General features: G+C 32.5%; 1 protein-coding gene across 28 annotated transcripts in view; it reads right to left on the bottom strand.

Annotated features, from left to right (window-relative positions):
- The window catches only part of DLG1 (discs large MAGUK scaffold protein 1), a 236920-nt gene that overhangs the window by 15234 nt on the left and 195350 nt on the right, over positions 1-26336 (bottom strand). For 11 of the 28 annotated variants that reach the window (XM_077883967.1, XM_077883980.1, XM_077883974.1 and 8 more), the window contains 8 exons: positions 21988-22164; positions 18708-18777; positions 14927-15026; positions 8018-8059; positions 7274-7309; positions 5667-5717; positions 4524-4625; positions 4106-4278 (listed from right to left, as the gene is read on the bottom strand). In XM_077883967.1, the coding sequence (XP_077740093.1) occupies positions 4106-4278; positions 4524-4625; positions 5667-5717; positions 7274-7309; positions 8018-8059; positions 14927-15026; positions 18708-18777; positions 21988-22164 (751 nt within the window). Of the gene's footprint in view, positions 1-4105; positions 4279-4523; positions 4626-5666; positions 5718-7273; positions 7310-8017; positions 8060-14205; positions 14240-14926; positions 15027-18707; positions 18778-21987; positions 22165-26336 lie in introns of all 28 variants that reach the window. The other 17 variants (XM_077883977.1, XM_077883982.1, XM_077883986.1 and 14 more) reach the window with 5 other exon arrangements.

Below are 26336 nucleotides of genomic sequence, written 5' to 3'. Positions count from 1 at the left end.
ATCACATTTTTTACATAGACAATCATATCATCTGCAAATGAACACAATTATACTTTTTCCTTTCCAATCTGAACAAATTTTCTTTCTTCTTGACTTACTGCATGGCTAGGGCCTCTAGTATATAGTATAATGCTGAAAACAAGTGGTAAAAATGGATATTCTTGACATGTTTCTGATGGGTGTTTGATTTTGTTGAATGCTTTTCTTGAACTACGGAGATGACTGTATGATTGCCTTTTTAGTTTAATATGGTGAGTTACACTAACTGATTTTCTAATGTTTAAATTTACCTTACACTCACTGCATAAGCCCTACGTGGTCATGGCATATTATCTTTTTAATATATTGTTAAAATTCAATTTGCTAAATTTTTGTTTAGAATTTCTGCATCTGTGTTTTCAGGTTTTGAAAGTTAGGTAATGTTGGACTCAAGAGACTGAATTGGGAAGTATTCCTTCTTTTTAAATTTTATGGTAGAAAAATGGGTATTAGTTCTTCCTTAAGTGTTTGGTGGAATTTATTAGCGAAGCCATCTGGGCCTGGAGATTTTTTTGTTGTGATTTTTAAATGTAAATGAAATCAATCTCTTTAGTAGACAGGTCTATTCAAGTGGTCTGCTTCTTCTTATGTGAGCTTACGTAGTTTCTTTCAAGGATATTATCCATTACATCTAAATTGTTGAACTTTGTGGTATAAAGTTGCTCCTAATATTCTGATTTTTCTTTTAATATTTATATATTCTATCATCTCTCTCATTCCCTATATTGGTAATTTGCTGTCTTTTCTTTTTTTCCTGATCAGTCTCGTTAAAGGTTTATCAATTATTTTGATCTCAACCAGTTTTTGGTTTCATTATTTATGTTTTTCTGATTTTTATTATTTCTTCCGTCTGCTTATTACATAGTTTCTGTTTTTATTTACAGTATGTCCTCCATTTCTCTCTTTCTAGCCTTTTACACTTGGCATTTATTCTTATTCAATTTTGTTTGGAAAAGTTTTTAAGGCTATGAATTTTCCTTTGATTACTGTTTTAAGAGTCTCATGCTCTACCAACCGAGCTAGCTGGGTGCCCTTGATTACTGTTTTAAATGTATCCTGTGGATTCTGGTATGTATTTTCATTAAGAAAATCTATAATTTCATTTTATATTTTCTTTCACATAAGAGTTAATAGGTAGTTTTAAAATTTATAGTTTGCTATGCCTTACATTTTTTTTTTTATCTAAGATTTTATTTATTCATGAGAATACACAGAGAGGAGAGAGAGGCAGAGTCACAGGCAGAGGGAGAAGCAAGCTTCATGCAGGGAGCCTGACGTGGGACTCAATCCCGGGTCTCCAGGATCACACCCTGGGCTGCAGGCGGCGCTAAACCGCTGAGCCACCAGGGCTGCCCTGCCTTACTGTTTTTGATTTTCGAATCATTTATAATATTTCTAACTTTGTGGAACTTTCTAATATTTTCTTCTCTACATGGTCTGCGTAAGAAACAGCTTGCTGTGGGGTGTCTGGGTGGCTCAGTCAGTTAAGCAACTGCCTTCAGGTCAGGTCATGATCCTGGTCCTGGGATCAAGCCCCACATTGGTCTCCCTGCTAGGAGGGAGACTGCTTCTCTGTCTCCCTCTGCCACTAACCCTGCTTGTTCTCTCTGTCAAAAAACAAAACAAAACACAATAAACAAAAAAAAAAACCTTAAAGGAAAAAAAATAGCTTGCTGTGATTTGTTTACTTTTCCATTTGTCAGTAATTTGAAGTTTGAACATTATCTTTCAGGTAGGGTGAAGATGTGGTTTTTTTACATTTTTTAAAAATTTAAAAGAGACACAACATTATAAATAAAGCTAAAGCTACAAATTCCTTCCCTCACCTCCCAAAGAAAAACCACTGCAAAATGGTTTTGTATACTTCAGAAGTAGATGTGTATCATTCCCATGCATGTTTTTATGTTACTAAATATGTATCCATAAACTGTATAGCCTGTTGTTATTTTAGTTTATATAAATAGTATCATACTGTATATTTTCTTTGCAACTTTATTCATTCACCATTGTATTCTGAGATTTATTAATGTAGATATGTTGCACTAGTGAATAATCTAGTTTATGCACTCCAGCTGCTATACGGCACACTGCATGAATAAGTAACAATTATCATTCTCCTTTGTTGATTCCAATTTTTTACTATTATAAAGAACTACTATGAACATCTTTATACATGTTCATCTTGAGTAAATTTCTACTTAGATACCAAGAAAGCAAATTTTTGAGAGTGTCTGAGTGGTATAGTCTGTTAAACATCTGACTCTTGGTTTCGGCTCAGGTTGGTTGTGAAGATCCAGCCCTGAGTTAGCAGCCACAATCACCATGGAGTCTGCTTGAGTTTCTTTCTCCCTTTCCCTCTGCCCCTCCTGCTCATGCTTTCTCTTTCTCCCTAAAATAAATAAATCCTTAGAAAAAAAAAAAAAGAAGTTTTTGACTCATACGGTATGAGCATTTATTAGATACTGCCAAAGTCTTAAAAGAAGTTTTACTAATTTATATCCCCACTAATAATACCTAAGTTTCCTATTTTCCCAAATTCTTGGCATCACTAGACATTTCCATTTTTTCAATTTTTAAAACTTATCAGAGCTAATTAAACCTCTTATATAAAGAAGTATTTATAGATGGAAACTGAGATGCTGAATTACTGCTTTATGTTTTATAGGTATTCCATTACTGAGTCTTAAACTACTAGTTTTAAAGGTATAAAATATTTTTAAATATTTTATTTATTCATGATAGACACGCAGAGAGAGAGGCAGAGACACAGACACAGGGAGAAGCACGCCCCCAGCAAGGAGTCCGATGTGGGACTCAATCCCAACCCCAGGATCACGCCCTGAGCCAACAGCAGACGCTCAAATACTGAGCCACCCAGGTGTCCCAGTATAAAATAATATTTTTGATGTTTATTTTCTAGGCCCAAAGAATAATTTAACCATAGCAGTGTGCCTGGAGTACAATGCTTTGGCTTTACCATAAAATTGCTTTAACCCAATGTTAATATCATCAGACTACTCTGAAGGATTTTTCAGAAAATCTGTTGCTGTTACAGTGCTGCTGAGTATTTTTTACACTGTTGTTAATTAAGTGTGACTATCCAGGAGGAATTTTTGTGTAGTCTCAGGACAGGAGCAACTACATGTATCTTGAACATCTGGTTCATTTTTATTAATGAACACTGTTGGTCTTAGCTCTTTAATTATGCTAGATGTTGGAAAGCTATTGCTAAATAACAAGGTCTATTCTAGCAATGTATAGGCCTTAAAATAATAACCTCGCTTCTTAAATTCATGTTACCATTTCTGTTCTCATTTTCTTTGTTAATCTTTATCTGCTTTATTTTTTTCTGTGGGGAGGTGGTAAGAGCAGAGGGAGAGAGAATCTTAAGCAGGCTCCATGCCCAGTGTTGAGCCTGATATGGGGCTTGATCTCACGACCCTAAGATCATGACCTGAGCTGAAATCAAGAGTCAGATGCTCTGAGCCACCCAAGTACCCCTGGATCTACTTTATTTTGTATGCATTTTTCTAAGCCACCACAATTAAATATTCAGTTGAATAAATTCATTACCCTAAGTAAAATGATCAATGCTATAACATTTATATTTAAAAAAATGAATTAAAAGTTTCTATCCCATCATTCTTTTTTTTTTAATTTTTTAAACTTTATTTATGATAGAGAGAGAGAGAGAGAGAGAGGCAGAGACACAGGCAGAGGGAGAAGCTGGCTCCATACACCGGGAGCCCGATGTGGGATCTGATCCCAGGTCTCCAGGATTGCGCCCTGGGCCAAAGGCAGGCGCCAAACCGCTGAGCCACCCAGGGATCCTGCCATCATTCTTTTATACTGTCAAAAACATATCTGATTAGAAAATATATTCTGAAAAAAAAAAAAAAAAAAGAAAATATATTCTGGGATCACTTTGGTGGTTTTTTTTTTTTTTTTTTTAAAGTTTTTATGTTTAGTAATTTCTACACGCAACATGGGACTCAAACTTAACAGCTTGGAGATCAGGAGTCGCAAGCTTTACCAAATGAGGCAGTAAGGCACCCCTGGTGCTTACCTTTTCTGCTACTTCCCGCACAGACTGAACACTTGTTCCATACAGATGGTTGTTATACTGGCCAGCTTCAATAAATTTATGTTCCTGAATATCTTTTTCCATCTGCTCTCTTGAAGTCACAAAATGATAATCTCTTCCATCTACCTCATAGTCTCGCTTTGGTCTAGTTGTATCTTTAATAGAAAATAACTTGAGGATGTGTTTAGTATTAAAAACACAACAAATCCATTCTCTGCTTCAATAATTGTCTTGTAAAGTTCAACACAATGGGAATTAATTGAAACTTAAAAGCAAAATATGGAGGAATTAACTGATAACTTAGCATAAAATCATTAAAGAAATGGTACTGTTTCGTTTTACCATACATGGTGACGAAATGATAAAGAAATAATGAAGAATTTTTATGTGGTTTACTCACGAGGAACACATGATCCAAATTTGTCAGGAAATTCTGAGATCAAGTCATCATTTATCCTGTCTTTCATAGGTCCCAATATGATCACTGGTCGAGTATAATTAACTATAAAGATAAACTGCATGTTAAAAGGAGTAAACACTCAACAAACAACAATGTACTTTAGAGAACAAAAGTATCCTTAGATATTATAAAAAAATGTTTTTCTTTCTCCACCAATGATGCCTAACTTGCTAGTTTATAAACCTTTACGGAGATCTTTTTTTTTTTTTTTTTTTTTAAAGATTTTATTTATTTATTCATGAGACACACAACAGGAGACAGAGCCAGAGACACAGGCAGAGGGAGAAGCAGGCTCCATGCAGGGATCCTGATGTGGGACTTGATCCCAGGACCCCAGGATCACGCCCTGAGCTGAAGTCAGACGCTCAATCGCTAAGCCACCCAGGTGTGTTCCCCTTTACTAAGATCTTAAACTTAAGTCAATCTCTCCTATTGGAAGTCACACATTTGATAATTCAATCAAGTTAAATTAAGAATTTTAGCAGATAGTGTTTCTATACATTGCTAATATCTCATTACAAATGAGAAGACAGTTTACTGTTTACTGATCCTTTTTGAAGTAGAAATTGTTAGGAAGGAGATCAAAGAAGGGGGGAAAAAGTGGGTTACACTTTACACTGGATTGTAAGGAATCATGCTAGAAGCAGGGAGATTGACAGTATGAATCAGAATTAACATTATGGTAGCAGGGATGAAAAGAAGGTTTTAAGTAAGGAAGATATGAGAGAAGAATAAATAGGGCCTAGAAAGTGATTGGACAAGGGAGAGGAGAAACAGAGAAAGATCAAAGATGTTTCCAAAATTTTGAACAAGGGTCACTGAAGGGCAGTGATGCAATCATGAGCACTGGAAAGAAGTTGCTGAGGAAATAAAATAGCAATATAAAACAGTTAAAATGACCAGATCTAACTTACTGTGAACTAAACCATGTTTCATAAAATACATATAACAAATTTCTATAGATATACAGAAAAAAATATACAGCAAAATTCTAATAAAACATTATTTTGAGGTGTCAGACTTATTTTCTAAGCTAAGAGGCATATTTTTCTAGATTATAAAACATCAAAAGGCTTCACAAACCTTCTTGTTGATTCACTGGCTCATAAGATAAGACATATTCTTCTTGACCACCTATTAGTTTAAAATACAGATGAGAAAGTCTATTAAGATAACTAATGCTAATTTATTTCTTCATATGTAACATATAAATTACTAGGACTTTCCTGAGAAAATAGCAAAAATGTGGAAAAAGATACTTTATAAATTATTTGTGGCAAGATTAAGTTAAAGAAGGAAGTGGCAAATTATGAAGTCATAAATTTGATAAATGTAAAAACAAAATATAACTGTGTTAACAACTACTTTTCTGTTATTCTGTCTTTTAAATTCTAATTAGATCCATTTAAACCTTAATTTGTGATGTCATGATACTACTTTTTTATTTAGAAGCTATTAAATCTCTTAAAGATTAATACTTTAAAGAACAGTTCTACATAAGTGTGTATTTATGTAATTTACTGCTATTAAGAATATGCTGCTATTTTGATCCCACCAGATATAATATTTAATAGGATATATATACATATTTTTGTAATTACAGCTATCTTATAATAAGAAATTTTAATGTAAAGGTCAAACTATTGTTACTATTTCACTGATGAAAAAACTTTACTAATTGTTCTAATAATTCATTTATTCAATTAAAAATAACATTTAAAATGAGTTTTAAAAAGCTTTAGATAAGAGCATTCCTTTCTTCTAGAATGGGATGCTCACAATTTATGAATTTCTCAATAAGGCCAATTAGATCTTCAAAAACATCAATAACAACCCAAACCTTTTGGATAAAACTAAATCCTTTCCTTTCAACTCCAACTACGAATCACATAAGATAGTAAATGAAATAAAGTAGATTTTGCTTTGATTTAAAAGCACTTTAGAAATTAAGTCCTCTAAGATTAAATTAAAGGTTTAGAGCTTAAGAATATACTCAATAAAAAACTTTACAAATTGTATCTGGACTCAGTAAAAGGAACTCAACGAGTTAAAAATGCTAATTCTCAACACACACACACGTACAGAAAACAAACTAGGAAGGACTTTTACTTCAAGTGGTTCAATGAAAACAATGTTGGATAACATATTTGAGGATTTTCTCCTTGATTATCGAGCTTCCACAGCAAATTTTTCACTAAATTTGGCATTGGTTTATATCATATATATGCAGCTGTAGATCTTTTAAATGTATATACTGGCTTTAAAAGTGTATTTTACTGTTTTAAAAGTGTCCTTTCCTGTCTTAAAAGTGTGTTTTACTGTTTTATTATCATAATATATAAAATATATACTTACAAGTTGCTTGAAAAAATATTGTATGTAAAACATGGTTTACATATTACAAAAACATGCAATATGAAATTCCACACCTAATAATTCATGCAAATGATGAGACAGACAATATATACTTTCATTACCTCTTTCTTTTTTTTTTTAGTCTGGAAAGCTACTCAACTACTCTGTGGTGAATTCTAATTATATATTAATAAAACACTAATAAATCACATTCCCATACCAAAAAACCAAAATTATGTAACTATAACGCAAAAAATAACTACCAATCAAATGAGGGTTAAAAGTATATATTATCAACATGAAAAATATCAGAGACTGATGTTAACAGGGTAGACCTTTTGAGCAGCCATACTCATCTGTAATCAAGATTACTTTCATATTAGACAGCAGTAAAAAAAAAAGTTAGAAAAGCAATTTTAATTTTTAAGATACCACAACTGATAATATTCATGTATTTCCCCCCTCCTCCCATGCCCAAACCTGTTAAAAAAACTTCACATGCTTGTATAGTTCACTTAACAATATTATATACAAGAATGTAACATAGGATACCAAAAAAGATATCAGTATTATTGTTTGAGCAACTGTTGAAGATTTTTCCTTCATCTTTTACGTTCACTAGAAGCTGGTAATAAACAAGAACTTGATCTAGATCAATACTGGTGACAAAGAATAAAAAAGGAAATAAAGCTAACTATAATTTAGCACTACTGAAAAACACTTTAATTCTCAAATTAAAAACAATTACTAAAGAAAATGGCAAAAATACAAGTTTATTTCTCATTTAACTAGATATTTTCTTGTAAAAGATACACACACACATACACACACGTGTACTATGTACACAAATAGCACTGCTTGTAAAAAGGATTTTAGAGATTTATTAAAATTTTGGAAATTAACTTTTGTACATATAGTATGACTTTATTTTTCAAGTATAGATATTAGTTGGCTTTCCCTGATTTTAAAATATTAAGCATCTAATGTTCAGTTTTTTGAATGTATCACTAAGACAAAAACCTCCCAAAGGATATATATTACTTCTGATTACAAAAGAACAAGTAACTTAAAACACTTACGGTAACTACTTTCACTATCGCTGGCATTAGAAGTTATATGCTCTGAAATTGGAGGACAATGGAAAAAATAAAGAAAACAGTGTCATGAGTTTAAAAAAGCAAATTATCAAGATAAACACAAGGCGACATTATAAATGTTGAGATATAAATCACACATACTCAAAGAATTTTTAAAAAGCATTTCTGATTTTCTTTGAAAAGTTTTTTCCCCCAAATAAATAGGAATTAGGAAGGAAAAAAACCTGTGATTAAGGACAATGCTCCATTTTTGTACAACACAGTTTATGAACAAAATCTATGACAAATATCCAGTAGAATATAACAGGGCAAAGTGATCCTAAATTAGTCCAAATGTAGACACAGAACCCAAAAAGAGAAAATGCAGTTGACACCATTTGATTTATGAAACAGTAATGACCGACGAGAGACAAGTTATATTTGAGCAGATACCCATTTTAATGAAGGGATATCTTAAAAAATAAGTGATCTTATTTTGCTTTTTAAGTTCAGCTTCTTTCTTGTTCCTGAAATGAAATCCTTGTTTTTGAGATCATACGGATAACACATTTTAGATGTTATAGATTCATATACTTCAAAAAAAGTCAAATGGAAGGTAATTATAGAAGGTGGGATTGTATTTTAAAACAGACTAGTATTTCTGAGAAACTCTGTTTTGATGAAACTGACAATGGCTGCTTTGCAAAACAAAAAAATTAAGCAAATACATTTACTTGTAAATTGCCTGGCATGTCCTTGAAAGCAACCCCATTTTATAACTTGTTTGGTAAATACCAGGTACTCTCCCCATATAAATGTAATCTTGATTCTCTCAATAAGTATCTTCCGTTGAGTATAAAAAAATTATTTATAAAAACTAAGAAACAAAATTTTCCATAGGAGAAAGAGAAATTTACATTTCTTACATGAGGCAGGGAAAAAAATTTTAAAGGATAAGGAAACAGCTTGAGGAGAAATATCTGCTGTATCATACCACCCACAGAATCTCCTAAAATCAAGATGCACTACTGAAAAGTTCTGAGAGTGGTAGAATTTAAAGATTTCAAATGAAGGTAATAGTTCCTGAATTGCTGTCATAGTGAAAAATAAGTCTGCTATTCTAACCTGTTAAAACAAGATATAATTTTCTTTCTCGCTTTTTAAAAATTGCAGTATAGTTGACATAAGATATTGTCTTAGTTTCAGGTTAAGGATGTAACTTTCTTAATTATGATTATGTATATTTTAAATACAGCAGAGACATTAAAAATTATGATTGTACAACATGACAGGCACATGTAAAATGTTTTTTAAAAGTTTATATTTAAAAATTTCTTCCCATGTTATCACATGTATTTTAAAACAATCATCTGAAATTGTTGTATAATGCTCTATTGAACTGATAAATCATAATTTACTACTTATTACTCAGACATTTTAGTTTGCTTTATTTTCCACAAACATCAGTAATTATTAGGAATGTCTTCATTTATACAGCTTTTTATCCGTTGTCCCATTTCCTTAAAGTTCATTCCCTGAAGTAGGAACGACACACAAAATTCTTAAATTTATAGTAGGATTAGTATTATACTACAATCTCTAATATGTAAAAGAGAGAAACATTTGTTACTGCAATGGAGTGAGTGAAGGGGGAAGGTAAAGTGGGAGTATAGAAGAAACAAAATTAACAAAATTCTGAGTTGACAACTGAATACTCAATAGGGTTTATTTTACTATTCTTCTACTATCGAATATATTTGGCTATGTTATATAGTAAAAAGTTAGTTACTACAAATCTCTTTTCTGTCTTCTACTCATTTCAAGTTCTCTAAATATACTAATAGTTGCTATGAAATCAAATTCTTCAAGTTCTTTCAAGCATCTTTTCATGCAACTCTATAATAAAATTCTGCTGTTCAAAGCATGGCCCTTCATCATCATGGCTTGGGAGTTTATTAGAAAGGTAAAATGCTTTTTTTCCTTGATAATTAAAAATACATTTTTAAAGAAACTTCATCAAAAAAGGTATTCAAATATCCAATAAACATATAAAAAGGTGTGCAAGTTTTTCCTGTAATTTTCCCCTATAATTACTTATCAGAGAAATGCAAAAAGAAGCCAAAATGGCTATCTTTACCATCCATCAGAATGGCTAAAATGAAAAAATAAAGAGATATGCCAAATACAGAAAAGAAATGTAACAACTGGAACTCGTAAGGGCTGGGGGTGGCAAAATTGGTACTGGTGGGGGTGGCGAAATTGGTACAACCACTGTGGAAAATTATTTAGCAGTACCTACACTAAAGCTCAACAGATATATAGTATGCATGACCTAGCAATTCCTTTCCCAGTATTTCCCCAACAGAAAGGCATATATATGTTGACCAAAAGACATAATACAAGAATGTTCAAATCAGCATTATTCAAAATAGCCCTAAATATAGGTTTATTTATAAATCTGAGATAATACACGTAGTTTTGTATTTTTTCAATTATATGAGCATTTAAAACAATGCCATGTTTTAATATGATTTTCAAAGTTGTATGATAAAATATGAATAAATAATTCATTAATAACTTCCCAAATGTAAGACATTTTAGGATGGTTTCAAAAATTTTTTTGACTGTAATTTCTGAATAAGATTAAAATAAATTTCCTGATATATTAACCTTAATCTCTATCTCTGGTTACATCCTTAGGATAATTCCTTGAAGAGGAATTAGTAGGTCAAAAGATGCACTTTCCAAGATATGCATAATGGTAATATATTAAAACTAGTCATTCCATACAACTCTACCACTGAGTTCTCCTTTAAAAGAATGTTTGTAAAGATAATGGATAGAAACTATCATTTTGTTTATTGATTACTGGGGACATTAAGTATTTTTATACACTCATTTCATTTGTTATCTTTTGAGTGTTCTTCTTATAGCCTTTGTTCAGTTATCAAATGAAGAATTAGTCTGTTTCTTATTGATCTGTTAGAAATTCATTGTGTAAAGATATTATCCCTTTGACATACATGGTATATTCTTCAAGTTTTAGTTTTGATTTTGTTTATGATGTTGCATGACCACAACCATTTCAAATTTCTCTAACCAAGTCTCACTTCTAATCAAACACTCCTTCCTGAGAATGTATCATGTCTTTTCTCTTTGTTCTCCTTAACTACTACCTACACATCACCAATCTCAAGCAATACTACTACTCTTATTCTTTATACAAATAAAAATAAGTCTGGTTTGGGCATCTAAGAGCTCACACAACTTTGTTTCTAGAAGTCTCTGAGATGAAAAGAAAGGCTTCCATATACGTATTTCTTTCCTACATGTCTGACAGAGTTTTTGAGGTGTTCTACAAAATGGAAAGCTATAAAAACTGAGCTTGTAAAGTACAAATCTCGTCTAAAACTGTATACATGATCTTACCTCTAAGCACCCTATCTAGCCCCCTCCTGAACTTATTTCCTTTTAGTCTCTGTTAAAGGAATCTTACATTTTTCCTTTTGATCTTTTTCAAAGTTGCCTTCTTAAGACATACAAGCTGCACATGTTTCTATTTCTAGCTTTTCACAAGCTATGATGATTTACTTGCATTCTCTCAGATTTCTACTTAGGTCTGTTAGTCAAAATTAGGATCAGAAACGCAAATTTTCTCATTGTTTCCTCCACTCTTAACAAGGCAAATCAATGATTCATTTAGCTCTCTTTTTTGTAGAATCATGGAGTTCATGTCTATGATAAGTGCTCTAGGGTATCATTTTCGTTTCTCTCCTCTTCAATTAAATACCCTATTTTTTCACAAGTTATATGAAATTACATATAGACATACATTTTTCTTGATATTCAGTGTTATTCCATTTCATCATTGGGTTTGTTTCTCTGAAATAATTTATGACTTTTGGTCTTAGTCCCTTCATAAGTCCTGTTCCAATAAAGCTTGATGAATACCTATAGAACTCACATTTATTTCTTTATATTAAAATCTCACAGGATTCTGCTTAGTTTATTTCTTGTAACTGGAACTTTAGAATATAGATTACCGAGGCTACAAATAATGTCCCTGACCACCCTTACCCAGCATTTTCCCTTGTATAATAATGGGCACCCTGTCAACTGCCAGTCATCTGTTTAATCCAGGTTTAAAATTTTTGCTGATATTTTCCTGTCTCCCTCAGTATCTTCCAAATTAAATCTTGATTTGATCATCAAGTTACCAGGTGAATAAATTGTGTTAGTTCCTATGAGATGAAGCACAAAACCCATCATTTAAGGGATCTTAAGACTGTGTCCAGAAAATTAAATGCTTTTCTAAAGGATACTGTCTGATAATCAGTTACGGTTTTTCAAGTTCTTTTTTTTTTTTTAATTTTTATTTATTTATGATAGTCAGAGAGAGAGAGAGAGAGAGAGGCAGAGACATAGGCAGAGGGAGAAGCAGGCTCCATGCACCGGGAGCCTGACGTGGGATTTGATCCTGGGTCTCCAGGATCGCGCCCTGGGCCAAAGGCAGGCGCCAAACCGCTGCGCCACCCAGGGATCCCAGGTTTTTCAAGTTCTAATTGTCAAAATGAGAGATGCAAATAAGATGTGGTCAAGGTGTAATTATCCATCATAACAATATCAATAAGGTAAATAAATTCTTCATTTAGTTCCTTTCCAATGAATTTTCTACAGGTCTCAAATGATTCAGCAAATAATAAAAATCTGTGGGTCCTTATGCTGATTCCTATTACCTCTAAAATACATTATCAAAGTAAATTCTATAGCATTAAGAATCTATGGAAATATTTTCCAGTTTTAAAGATTTTAACTGATTATTTCCCCAAAGATAGTAAATTTGTGGTTCTTGCCAAATTCCCAAAGAAGCATAGGCAAAAATAACCAAGTGTGTCTTTACAGAAATAATTACATATAAAGCATACTGCCTTCACTCTAATACAAACCTTTAAGTGCTAAGGAATAAAAATACCTAGATCTTAGATTAAAATTCCAGTATAAAGTTAGCATAAATCAAGGGAAAAAACCTTCTATGCCATATAACATTTATTAATGTAGATCTTAGAAAAGTTAAAAGATATTGGTGATATCATTTGTTTGTTTTTACTTGCTGGACATGGAACCCAATGTGGGGCCTGAACTTACAACCCCAAGATCAAGACCCAAGTTAAAATCAAGAGTTGGGTACTTAAGCAACTGAGTCACCGAAGTGCCCCAATATTGGTTATATCTTTAATGACCAGTGGATTACAAAAGTAAGTTTTCAAAATGCTTACTAATCCAAATGGAAGGAACTACCTAGGAAATAGGAAAGATCTTTAGCCTAAGAGATTACTTCTATGAGTCACTGTCACCTAAAATAACTTAGTAATATTCAGTAAACTTTCATATATAATCAATTTGAGAACACCTAAATTTAAAATTTTGTTTGCTAAAAATGACTTGTTTCATCCAGTCACTTCATTTGCTGAATGACTCCTATATATGACTTTACCAAGTTTTATCTGATAGATTAAGTACCAGTTAAAAAATTAACAAAAACAACAAAACAAAACCCTAAACCACTGACAACATCTTGGTTAAAGGAAAAACAAGGGATAATATTTCTTATAATTCTTTCCCTAACTTACAACCTCCTTGAAAAAGAGATCTACAATTTCTACCTCCCTATATTGACTGCTATTTGAATTTGAGGCCCACAATTTTTCTCTATTAACTAAAGATTCATTGCATTTTATAGTTTCACATTATAGCAATGCTTTTCTAACATAGACCCAAAGTGATTTTAACTTGTTTTAACGAAAAAAAATCCTGGGGACATAAAACTGCAAGATTATTTTCTACATTCTAATAATGAGGGCAGGTAGTACTATTTTAAAAAGCTTAAAAAAGTCTTTTATTTAAAAAAAAATCCCCAGCAAAAGTAATTGCCGTAAAAATTACAAAAAGGGAAATGTAATTATGAGTTTTTCAAATGACATGTGAAAAATGGAGCATTAGAAAAACAAAAGGTATGTACTATAGAAATAAAAATCCCAAGCACATTATTAACATGAAAAGTCTAAAAGCAATCTAAATCATATACCTCCTCATGCCAGAAAGGCACTACCATGAATCTCAAAATGTATCTGAAAAAGGTAGGTCTGTAGATGGAGGTTAAAAAATAACTTGGGAGTATTTTGATCACTTACTCAGGCCTTTTGATCCCATGTCGTCAGGGATCTCCTGTAGAGAGTAGTTCCCAGAGAGCAAGCAATAAAAAGATAATCAAAGAAAATAGTTGTCAGTAATGCATAAAATTGGTGCTACAATAAGAGACAGTTCCAAGACCATTACAGGTGCACATATTTTAGAGCATTTTTGTAGATTTCTGAAAGTTTGAAATAAGCTAGCAGCTGAATGTAAGGTACTAAAGAAATGAAAGTTCTAGCTTAGAGGCTGATTTAGGGTAGAGAAGCAAAATTTGAGTTTCCTATTATTATGCTATTTTAAAAGTAAAATTCATGTTGTCTACATATAGTGAAGACATAGGATAAAATGGAATGATTCCAGGAGATCTATTGTTAAGACTGTCAATGCTATACTTAGAAATCAGTAAGTAGCTTCTCAGGTATCCATAGTTTTCCTCTAAAATACAGAGGTTACACTAAGTGTTTCTTCTAAGAACACTTACATCAAATAATTCTATTTTAAACACATAACTTGAAAAATTACTTTAAATCAAGAATTCCTAAGGTGTCACAAAAATTAAGATTGGCATACAAATTAATTTATGTCTGTTAAGTTGATCCTGGTTAAGACAATCAGTAACCTGTTGCAGCTCTTGAAACTGTCTCCATGGTAACAACCAACTGCAGGGCAGTAGGTCCCTCTACATTTATTTTCAGTTGACCACTGGATCCACATACTTACGGTCAGCATCACTTGTTTCCTGCTCACTCTGGTCCTTGTTCTTGTAGAAGGGGAATTTTCGGGAAAAGAGGTTCTTTTTACGCTTGTCATTGAATGACTGCTGAAGAAGAGAAGGAGGGGCAAAACAAAGGGATGTCTACTATCTGTGTGTACAAAGGCCCAGCCTAGCAGCTCTGTGGAAGCTGACTCTTGTGACCACAGTGTGCAGTTTGTATATGATTTTTAATCACAAAGTGAATTTCTAATTTTGTATTAACTCCTCTAATTCTAACATTTCTCCACTGAAAATATTGAAAAAATTCACAGTGTAATTCAGGAATACCTAGAAATAAGGAGTAAGTGCTACTTGATAAAAAAGGGAAGAGTAAGTAACTCAAAATAGTTACTACTATATAGTACAAACCAGTTAACATCTGTTCTTATCAATCCATATTCTTCTTGAAGATTCCCAGGTATGAGGTGCTCTGTAGCAAGTTATTTTAAATTGTTACTCTAGCTATTCAAGTATTTTTTTATGCAGTAGGTAACAATCTTCGTTTTCCTCTGGCTTGAGCATATTCCCTCCCTCCCCTTTTGTGTGGCTTCAACGAACTAACAAAAAGCCACTATTAAAAAAGAAAACCAAAACAATTGAGAAAGTTGTTCTGAATATTTAAAAACAATTAACCAATCTTATTTTTTTTGGAAGAGAAAAAAGGTAACGAAATGCCTATGGTACGAATCAGAAAATAAGAAAACTAAGAGGGGTCCATCAAGCACACAGAATCTAGCAAAAAGATTTATCGATGCTATCTAAGAAAGAGTCAGAGCTCTCCTGGCCAGCTTGAATGCCATCCTAACTCATTTATTGGTTTTTAAGCTCTACTATATTTATTTTTTAAAGTATATATAAATAAACTAGAACCAGTTTAGTTATTGGCATCATATCCTGAACAGGGAATAAAAAGTTAGATGCTTATAAAAGCCAAAAAGGCAATTAAGATTCTAATATAGTTAAAAAAAAATTCTAATAGTTTATATAGAACTGCTATGGAGGAGTTACATAGCTGATTTGATGTCTCTTACTGCATAGATGTTGGAAACAGATTTTTGCCCTTCTTCAATGTCCCATTTGTGCCTTTAGAGATTTAAAACCATGTTGCATAAAGAAAGGTGATGTCATTAAAGAGGAATAACTTCTTTTGTAATTTCTGTCACGACATCCCTGTCTCGAAGGAAATGGTCTGACCTACCAATGACAGTAGGGATTATTACTTTTTGAAGTAGGGACAATATGAAAGACAGAAATCTTGTTCTGACTTTTCTTGAGTTTAATCCATGTCATAAGATGCTATCATTATTCTGAAGTATATCCTCACCAGGAAGTATGTTTTGGCATGCCTGTATTTTGAAGCACATGATGCCAGGGGATTAAGGTGCTGAGGTAGAGAAAGGCAATTTTTGCTCAAATTCTATTACTTGAAAGGACTTATTTTGGTAGGAATCTTAACACAAAAACAAGATTAAACTTTTATTTTTACCTTTTCAAATCAGTAATTCAGGATTAATAAATTCATAGTTCATTAGTCCAACAGATTGTCTTGATTTCAATCCTAAAATTTGAAGTCTCTGATAATGCTAAGCAGAGGTTAAAAATTAAGCTGATGAGAAAAATACTGTAAAAAAATTTGGAATAAAACTCTGCTTCAATCCAAATTTTAGAAAAGAGAAATAGAAGAAAACAAGTTTCCACAGAGAAAAATTTATGGTAATCTAATTTAGGGAAGAACTGAGTCTTCTTGTTCATGAAAATCATTACTGAATTTAGTCATAATTTTTATGGTATTGAATAAAACTGATGTTTTTAATAAAGGTATTTATCCCTCCTACTGCATATATAGTGGTCAGAGTCAGTTTCACAGCAAACAACCAAAAGAAACATGAAGTTTAAAATGTTTTGATTTTTGATATCTTTGCAGTTAGCCAAAATGAGATATCATAAAGATATCATAATACAGGACAGAAAGAAATGCTTGTTAGTTAAGAAAAGAATTAATTGTATTACATTTAATGTCTTCCAGGTGAAGAATGTATTAAAAGTGAAAACACAAAGCAAAGAAGACAAATATGTGTAGAGAAAACACAAAACTGAAGAAACATACTACCCCTGGATTCTCTACATTTTCAATACAAAAATACTCTATTTACTTATTGTTATTAATGCTATATTGCAAGAGAGCTAGTGTAATAAATATAAGAATAAAATGTCAAATTCATAATATATATTAAATATATAATTTCTATATGTGATATGTCAAAATAGCTAAATGAATGTTAAAAATGTTAACGAGAAACTGAAATGTTATAAGTCTGCAGTGGAAATAAGTCCATAAACCACCATGTAAGGAAAGGAAAAGAGGAACTCAGAATGGGAAATGGTAGTACAAAAGAAATGCAGTTCTGCGTCAATGGCAAGCGTATTTTTACCCCACTCAGTATCATGCATCCTTCTGGTGCTGTGTTAGGACACAGTGACTGTGTATAAGCTTGGTTACAGTCAACAAACAAGACTAAGATTTAAATATGTCGTTAATTCAGTTAACTTCTTACAGTATGAAGGAAAAGTTACAACATGCAACCTCTTTTTCAATACAATGACCATGTATTTTACTAAGTTATTTTTAAAGACATATATAAACAACCACAAAAACTACTATATATATTTCAAATCCTAAGCATTTACTCAGGATTTTTTCCTCTCCCAAATTTCTATTTTAAATATTGCTTCAGATAACACTATGTAATTTATTTTCTGAAAGCTGCAATTTTAAAGGAAATTGTCATTTCTAAAATAACTGAATACATTATATAATTTACTTAGATTTCTTTGATGAAGGATAGTTCTTTTCTTAAATTTTAAGCATTTGAGTCCTTAGTTCTATCAGAGAAGTACAGATGATAGGGTTAATTAATTTGCTGAGTTAACTTTCCACATTCATTTGAAATATGACCAAAAAATGTATAAAACTTTTGCTTTAGATAAAAAAACAAACATAAAACACTCCTATGAATAGTATTTCAAGACAATATATGTGTTCATATGGTCTTATTTCTTCAAGCTTATTACTACAATATTGTATTGTAGTAACACCACCATAGTACAGGACAAAGCCTGTAGTATCTCTTTCACCGGTTGGCATCTATTAGATTCAAGCAGAATTTAAAAATGAAAACAAAAACACGTTTAAAATTATATATGAAAGAATTTAGAAGTATTTATTGACGTCTATAAAGTCCTTGACTGTCCCTTTCTTTATTCCTTCAGAATAAAAATTCATATTGATTCAAATATTTAAAGCATGGATTCTCTTAATAAATTATATTAGGCATGAAGAGGGGAAATTAAAACTTGTATTATGACCTAGCTAATAATATTTTGGGGCATATTTTCTTAGAAGATACATTATTAAATTAGTTATGATTAATCCAAGTTTCTAACTGGACATCTGAATGAAGGCCAAATTTGTTTCACTTGTAAAAATAACCTCATCAAAGCATGTTGTTAAGAATATATCAAATAAGTTTCAATAATCTGGAAAGGTATGTAAAATGAGTGCTTTAATTTAATATATTACTTAACTTTAGCATCTACTAATACAAAGCATCATGGCAAGAGCTGTTGATAGTTAACTCTTATAGCAAAATCCTTCTGATTTTAATAGTGTAGTTCTGGCAAGAATTATGAAAAAGCCTTTTATCCTCAATTATTAATATCTGGAAAAAAGACATTTCATATACTCACCCCTTTATCTCCTCTTGTTTTAGAATTAAATTTCACTGTTTTTAACCGGGCTCGTTCTTTCTTCTCAACTCTGTCAAAGTATAAAATGCTGTTTTTAAAGTATGTCAAAATATCTAAGCGTCTAACTAGAAATCGTCAGAACTGATACTTTAGTATGTGGCATTTTTATATTCTAAAATCTTCAGAAGTAATCTTAAGTTTGCATCCCAAAATTAATTATAATTTCTGAAAATGAAATACAGGGCTCATTATGAAACAAAACCACTTATATCAAAATACTGTACATGTGTATTTATAAATGCACTCAAATTCCGTAATTATACTGAAATTATGAGGAACCAACTTCTGAATTTAGCAATTTTCTAGATTTTGTTTGATTTGTTGTTTAAATATTAGCTTAGCATGGGGCATCCAAATATGCTAAAAATTAAGCATAGAGGGAGAAAGCAAACAGGGCAAAATGTTAACAACTGGTGAAAGTAGATGAAGGATATGTGAGTGTTCCCTGTACTACTCTTCCTCTTGTACTTATTTTTCTGTAGCTCTGAAATTTGTAATTAAAAATTGGAAAAACAAAATTTAACTCCAGTGATAGATTTGTATAAATACATAAAGTAACCAGTTATAGTACCACAAAAAGAATTTTAAAGAGCTTTAAAATATATTTTTCGAAGGATATACAAGACCTGGTAACCTTCATTATCCTCTAAAAATGAAAAGGATGCCAGGAGTACATGGTTAGGAGGAAGTCTATATAGAGTTTATATCTTCTGAATTTTGAACTTTGTTAAAGAGCTAACTACTCAAAATAAGCAAGCCAACAAAACTACATGAAAACAAATGTCTCATGTAGATTGTAATATCAATATGAACCTTGTAAAATTTCATGTAAATTAAGCTTTTTATAAATCCTAAATTTCAACACAGCAATTATGTTAGTATATAGCAAAAAACCTTACCAAAATAGTCTACGAATAAATTCATTTATTATCTAGTGATAAGTGATACAGTTTTACTGTGGGTACAGAAGAACCTTTGCAGTCGTGGATTTATTTATTTATTTATTTATTTATTTATTTATTTATTTATTAAGATTTTATTTATTTATTCATGAGAGACACACAGAGAGAGAGAGAGGGACAGAGACACAGGAAGAGGGAGAAGCAGGCTCCATGCAGGGAGCCTGATGTGGGACTCGATCCAGGGTCTTCAGGATCACACCCTGGGCTGCAGGCGGCGCTAAACCGCTGCGCCACCGGGGCTGCCCGCAGTCGTGGATTTAAAACTTGTTTTTACTATCCTAGAACAATCCATGACAGGACTAGAACGTCCACGACATGAATAACTAATTTGTAATTTTGCCTAGGCATTTACTGAGGGCACTGCAAAACTATTATTTAGTGAGTAAATGTTAACAACTCAAAATGGCTTTGTTTTCTCAGCAGTATCTTGTTCACTAAATAGCTGACTGACATAAATTGTGTCAATTTGTAAATACTGTTCCTGAATAAAAGCTAAGAATTCTTAGGACTACAATTCCTTGTGCTTTTATTAGAAGTAAAGGGGTCTAAGAAAGAGATAGTTCTACTTAAGAAAATACAAATTTTGAATACATTCAAGAATGAAATGGCATCATTAGTTGTGGTTTCATACTGTAGTTTAAGGAAGAAAGTTATATTCTATAATAATTAATTCTATAATAATTTAGGAATTTGGAAACTTAGGTCTTAAAGGTCTTAAGTCTCTTACATCACTTCTGACTTAAAAACCCAACTTTATAGAAGTTTTATACAAAATGAAAAGAATCTCTTTCCACCAAAGTCAATGTATTTTTCATTTGTTACAGGCACACATAAAGCCTATGCAAGATAGGAGGTGCCAAAGGATAAGACAATTTTTAGGAACTCTGATTTTGATATTTAAGATGTGAGGTTTTTACTGACTCAACAAGGCACAGAGGCAGAGGAAGCATTTCTGAATTTTAAGCAGACTAGGTTCTATTCTAGGAAAAAAGTTATGCTGAGGGCTGCATTGCTAAAAGAGGAGTTGCCACCAAATGTATGATCTAGCCAAATAGTTGGATCTTGCTAAATATATGGATCTAGCCAAGAACAGTCATAAATCCCAAAACCACAACTACGAACCTTAGTAATACTTTAATATTCCTACTCTTCAAATTCTATACACGTTATACAAATATATATTGGTAGAGGTCTTTAAATAGGTATATGATTTGGCATACTTCTCAATTATAGACTCGTAAGTATTACATCACAAGCTTGACTTGAAGTGAATTAATTAGCTAGAGTAAACATTAATGTCTCATTAATGATTTTTGCTATCTTAAAACTTAAGACTTTCAGGCAATGATTTGCATGAATCCGATCTCACAAGCTATTAAATTTTTTTTTTTAATTTATTTATGATAGTCACACAGAGAGAGAGAGAGAGAGAGAGAGAGAGGCAGAGACACAGGCAGAGGGAGAAGCAGGCTCCATGCACCGGGAGCCCGACGTGGGATTCGATCCCCGGTCTCCAGGATCGCGCCCTGGGCCAAAGGCAGGCGCCAAACCACTGCGCCACCCAGGGATCCCCGATCTCACAAGCTATTAGGGGAGAATTATGAACTGACGTTTTAACACCTTTCCTACAAAAGTAGGGACATTCAGCAGCATTTCATAGATCTAGAGAGGGTTCTTTATGCTGGGAGCATCCTGTTCCAAGACTATATCTACTTATTACCACTTTGCCAGTAGACAGTAAGTATGAATCACTATAATAAATGGTTAAAAGCGAAGAGGAAAGACCAGTGAATGCACCAATACTTCCTAAGTTAAGAAAAAAGAGATGTGAAGCAAATTACCAGATAGTTCTAAAAATTTTGATTTACATTTTCAATTTTTAAGTCTAAAGGAGGCAATTCACACAACCAAAAATCTGGAAAGTTTAGTACGTTTCATTACCAACTATATGGAAAAAGTAAAGAGGCTTTCAAATCTCTATACCAATAGTACAAATAAATGGCAAAGTTACTTAAATATATTTATTTTGTTCTGAGCAACTAGTAGGAGCTCTAAAGAAATTTCTCTTTGGGGGCATTATATTCTTTGGTTATATCACTGGTTACATATAAGGTGAACAAAATTAAATGACTGTGAAACACAATATGGAAAACCAAGCATAAAATTACCACCTCAGTAAAAGTATTGAAAAAAAAAACAACAATTATTTTATGTTGCCGTACTTTCAAGTGGTAAGACTGTAATAGACTTCTACTTACCTGCGTTTACTGGGAATTACCCCAACTTCATCACTCTCCCCATCTGGTGTAACCTGCCTGGCTTGCCACCATTCATCATCAGAAGCATTAATAACATGGAGGATATCTCCAAATTTGAAGTTCAATCCCTGACTGGGAAGGCCACTGTCTTTAGTCTTGTCATAATCAAAAAGGGCTCTATAGAGATTAAGAAGAAAAAAGTGCATGATTATTTTGCTGGTTGTTTGTTTTAAAGTTTTATTTATATTTTAGAGAGAGTGAGAAAGTAAGTGTATGTGTGAGGGGAGGGGCAGAAGGAGAGAATCTTAAAGTAAGCAGACTCCTCCTCACTGGGCTCAGAGTCCAACAAGGTAATCCATCTCATGATCCTGAGATCATGACGTGAGCTGAAACCAAAAATTGGATGCTCAACGGACTGCGCCACCTAGGTGCTGCCCCCATGATAAATTGTTATCATATTACCAATATTAAGTTAACATAGGATTCTCAAAGTGTATATAATCCAGGTAAATAATTAAACAACATACTATGGTATACAAAATAATGCCAAGCTCAAGAATTTGCACTATATACAGAAAGACAGACAAAAGAGAAATACCCAAACTGACTTATGGTAGGTTTTTAAAATGAGGTATACTACCTTATTTCTCCCAATATTGAATGAGAAATTTAAAAAAATGCTTTTAGTATAATAATGGCAAGCCATATTGAATTCTAAAATGAAGCAAACCTAGAGAGTTACTCTAAATTAATAAACAAGAAGTAAATATTAAGAGGTACTCTTTTCTTTATTTTGGCTATACACACTGGGGAAAATAAAACTCCCCGAGACTGGATTCATTAGTTGCAGACTATGAGACTGGATTAACAGAGTGATTATTTTGTCAGTTAATTATTTCTTGCATTTGTTCACAAAACTAGCATCAATAGAATTTTCAGAGTCAATAACAATGATAAAAACTAACCACAGATGACTTTAACCGCTGTCAAATATTTTGGAAAAACTTTGCAGAATGTTAATCTTTAAAAATTTTATAAAAAGTGTTCTATTACTTGATTAATGTACAATGCTTAAATTCTTATCCAAAGTAGTTCTCTCAAGGAAAGAATCCCAGCAATTACATTTATGATATAATTTATTCATTTTTTGGTTCTACTTTGGCAACTAAAAATTAGGATACAAATCATATTCCTTTTTGTGTTAACCAACTTTTTAAAACTGTCTTTTTTTTGAAGTTTTTATTTAAATTCCAGTTAGTTAATACACAATGTAATATTAGTTTTAGGTGTACAATAAGATGACTCAACACTTCCATACAACACCTGTACTCTTCACAAGTGCACTCCTTAATCCCCATCATCTGTTTAACCTATCCTTCCACCCACCACCTTCTCCCCTACGGTAACCATCAGTTTGTTCTCTATAGTTAAGAGTCTGTTTCCTGGTTTGCCTCCCCAGCTCCCTGCCTCTGGCCCACATTCATTTGCTTTCTTTCTTGAATTCCATATATGAGTGAAATCATATGGCATTTGTTTCTCTAACTTATTTTGCTTAATGTAATTCCCTCTAGCTCCATCCACGTTGTTGCAAAAAGTGAGGATTTGATTTTTTATGGCTGAGTAATATTCCATTACACACACACACACACACACACACACACACACACCCCATAACTTCATTATCTATTCATTAGTTGATGGACATTTAGGCTGTGTCCCTAATTTGCTAATGTAGATAATGCTGCTACAAAGCTAGTATTTATGTATTCTTTGGGTAAATACCTAGTAGTGTTACTGCTGGATCGTAGACTTCTTTATTGTCGAAGATTAGAGGAAGCTTAAATGGGGTGTCTGAAGAGAGGGATATTGAAATAAGATTTACTCCCTAAAACCGTAGAAATGCTCAGGAAGTAGAAATGTACAGAATCCAGGTAGGCAGAGATAGGTTACAGCAGTGAAAACAGAAGAACTGGTAGAAACACTTCATATAGCACTTACACCTTCCAGATTCCTTCTCCTGTTCCTAAATCCATAGAAGATGAGATTTAGTTTCTAAAGAAATTGAATTTGAGCAGCTCTATACTCTGGAACTTGGTGGGGAGGGGAAAGGTGCTAGGCTAAAAACAGATAGATTAAAAAGAAATCTGCACACTGAAGACTGAAATTCTAGCAACCTGGTTTATCCTGTAGGTAAGGGATTAAGGATTCTTTTCTAGAGATATTTAATGATCCCAAAGAAAAGAATGACCTGGGGTGGGAGAGGGCAGTAAACAAAAACATAATTATTTTTTAGTTAAATACACTAGCTTCATTCTCTAGTCATAAGGATCACTAAATATTTAAAGATTGCCTCACATATAAAAAACAAGAAAACAAGTAAACTAGAAAAAAGAAATACAGAGAAAGCAGAGAATTAGAGAAGCAGAAGAAAATACTAGAGAAACATGAGAAGATATTGTGTCCTTGAAAAAAGAGGATGACAAAAAAAAAGGGTTAAATAAAATGGGGCTCTCAGAATATAAAATAGGTTATCAGGCCCTCCTCCATACCCCAAATTCTCTATCAAAGAGAAGGCAAATTAAAGTCATTTTCAGACATGCTAAGATTCAAAAAGTATCCCCTCCCACATCCTTTCCTCAAGACTTTATTAGAGAATGTGCTCTGGTAAAATAAAAGTAAACTGAGAAAGAAAATTTAGCATCTAAAAAAAGACGGACCCAGCAGAGAGCTAAAAGGAATACAACAGTGGCAAAGGCAAGTCCCATGTGAGACCTATACAGCAAGTCTATAGAGCAACCAGTCCAGACTGGAGCAGAAAGATGGAAAAAATTGGGGTGCCTGGGTGGCTCAACTGGTTAAGCATCCCACTACTGATTTCATGGGCAGATTTCTTTTGTGAGATTAAGGCCCATATTGGGCTCCACGTGGGCAGAGAACTTGCTTAAGATTCTCTCTCTCATCCTCTGCCCCTCCCTGCTGCCTGGGGCTCTCACACGCATCTCCTCTTTCTTTCTCTCAAAAAAAAAAAAAAACAAAAACAAAAACAAAAAACAAAAAACAAAAGGAAAAAATCTGAAGTCATAAGATCATATGTGCAATCACAGGTTTCATCATGTGAAAAACTATACAGTCTACTGTAAAATAAAGAAAGATACTTAGTAATAAGTACATGGACAATTAAGCAAATAACACAATTATTATGCCCAGGAAAAAGGAAAAGTTTCAAAAGAAAGGAAGCATGGTCATAATATACTAGTTGAGTAATGAAGATACTACACAGTCACATGACTCTAAATGCTATTAATTTTATTAACAATGATGGTACCAAATGCTTGAGTGATAGAGGAAGAGGCAGAATGGAAAGAGAAAGTTATGTACTATGGCAGTTAAGTCCATAATGTCCAAAATTGGTAAACTGAAAGCAGCAATATATGCACATTTAGAAACGTGGAGGGAAAGCAAGGGGGTATGCTAAGAAAATGGAGGATGATTATTTTCAGAAAATGAAATTGGGGATTCTTGAGAGGTGACAGCTATTTTCATTAAGTTTTTTGATAATATATAATTTGCAAAAATATTTACTTCTTTAAAAAATAACAAAAAGGAAAAAAACAAAAAGGAAAGATGATTCATTAAATGTACCTAAAACAAATACAACCTAATGTTTTGATTTTTATGGCTTTATAAGTTTTTAATGAATCACTTATTTAAGGCAACACCTAATTATACTAAGATTAGAAAATACCGACAAGAAGAAAATGAAAAAAAAAAGTTTTTCCTTTTTCTGTGGATATCAAAATCACATAAAATATTTTAAGGACTCTGGAACTGAAGAATTTAATAAATATTGCAAGAATTGGTGGAAGGAGAGAAAAATCTGATACACTGAGGATTCCCAGAACATTGCTAGGGCAGAAGGAATGAAAGGGGTAGGAAAAGAACAAGTGAAGAAAGTGATAGAAGTTTCCTTTTATTATGTATCACAGAATAGTATTATTTGAGACAATGTCAATATAATGTCATATGTAAATAAATACACTCCTTGTTTGTAGAGATATTTTTATACACATATACAAACATACATGGGATATGTGTCTATTTTATGAAACACATCCAATCAGAAGAATAGATAAAATACACAAGGAAATGTTCCCCAATAGGATCAGAAGGAATGAAAAAATAATGAAGAATGGTACAGATTACCTGTAGTCATCAACTAAAATTAAAATAATGGTATAATAAAGTACTGAATAAAAGCTCAGCTAAAAAAAAAGTAAACAGAATACAAGTTGGTCATCTGTATTAAGTCCTATTAGCCAGTGAAGTAAAAAAGAACAGTTTATGTACTA

This window comes from Canis aureus, chromosome 35 (genome assembly GCF_053574225.1).
Source record: "Canis aureus isolate CA01 chromosome 35, VMU_Caureus_v.1.0, whole genome shotgun sequence".
NCBI lineage: Eukaryota > Metazoa > Chordata > Mammalia > Carnivora > Canidae > Canis > Canis aureus.
The sequence above is the reverse complement of the archived record's forward strand: the minus strand, read 5'-3'. Positions and strand labels throughout refer to the sequence as shown.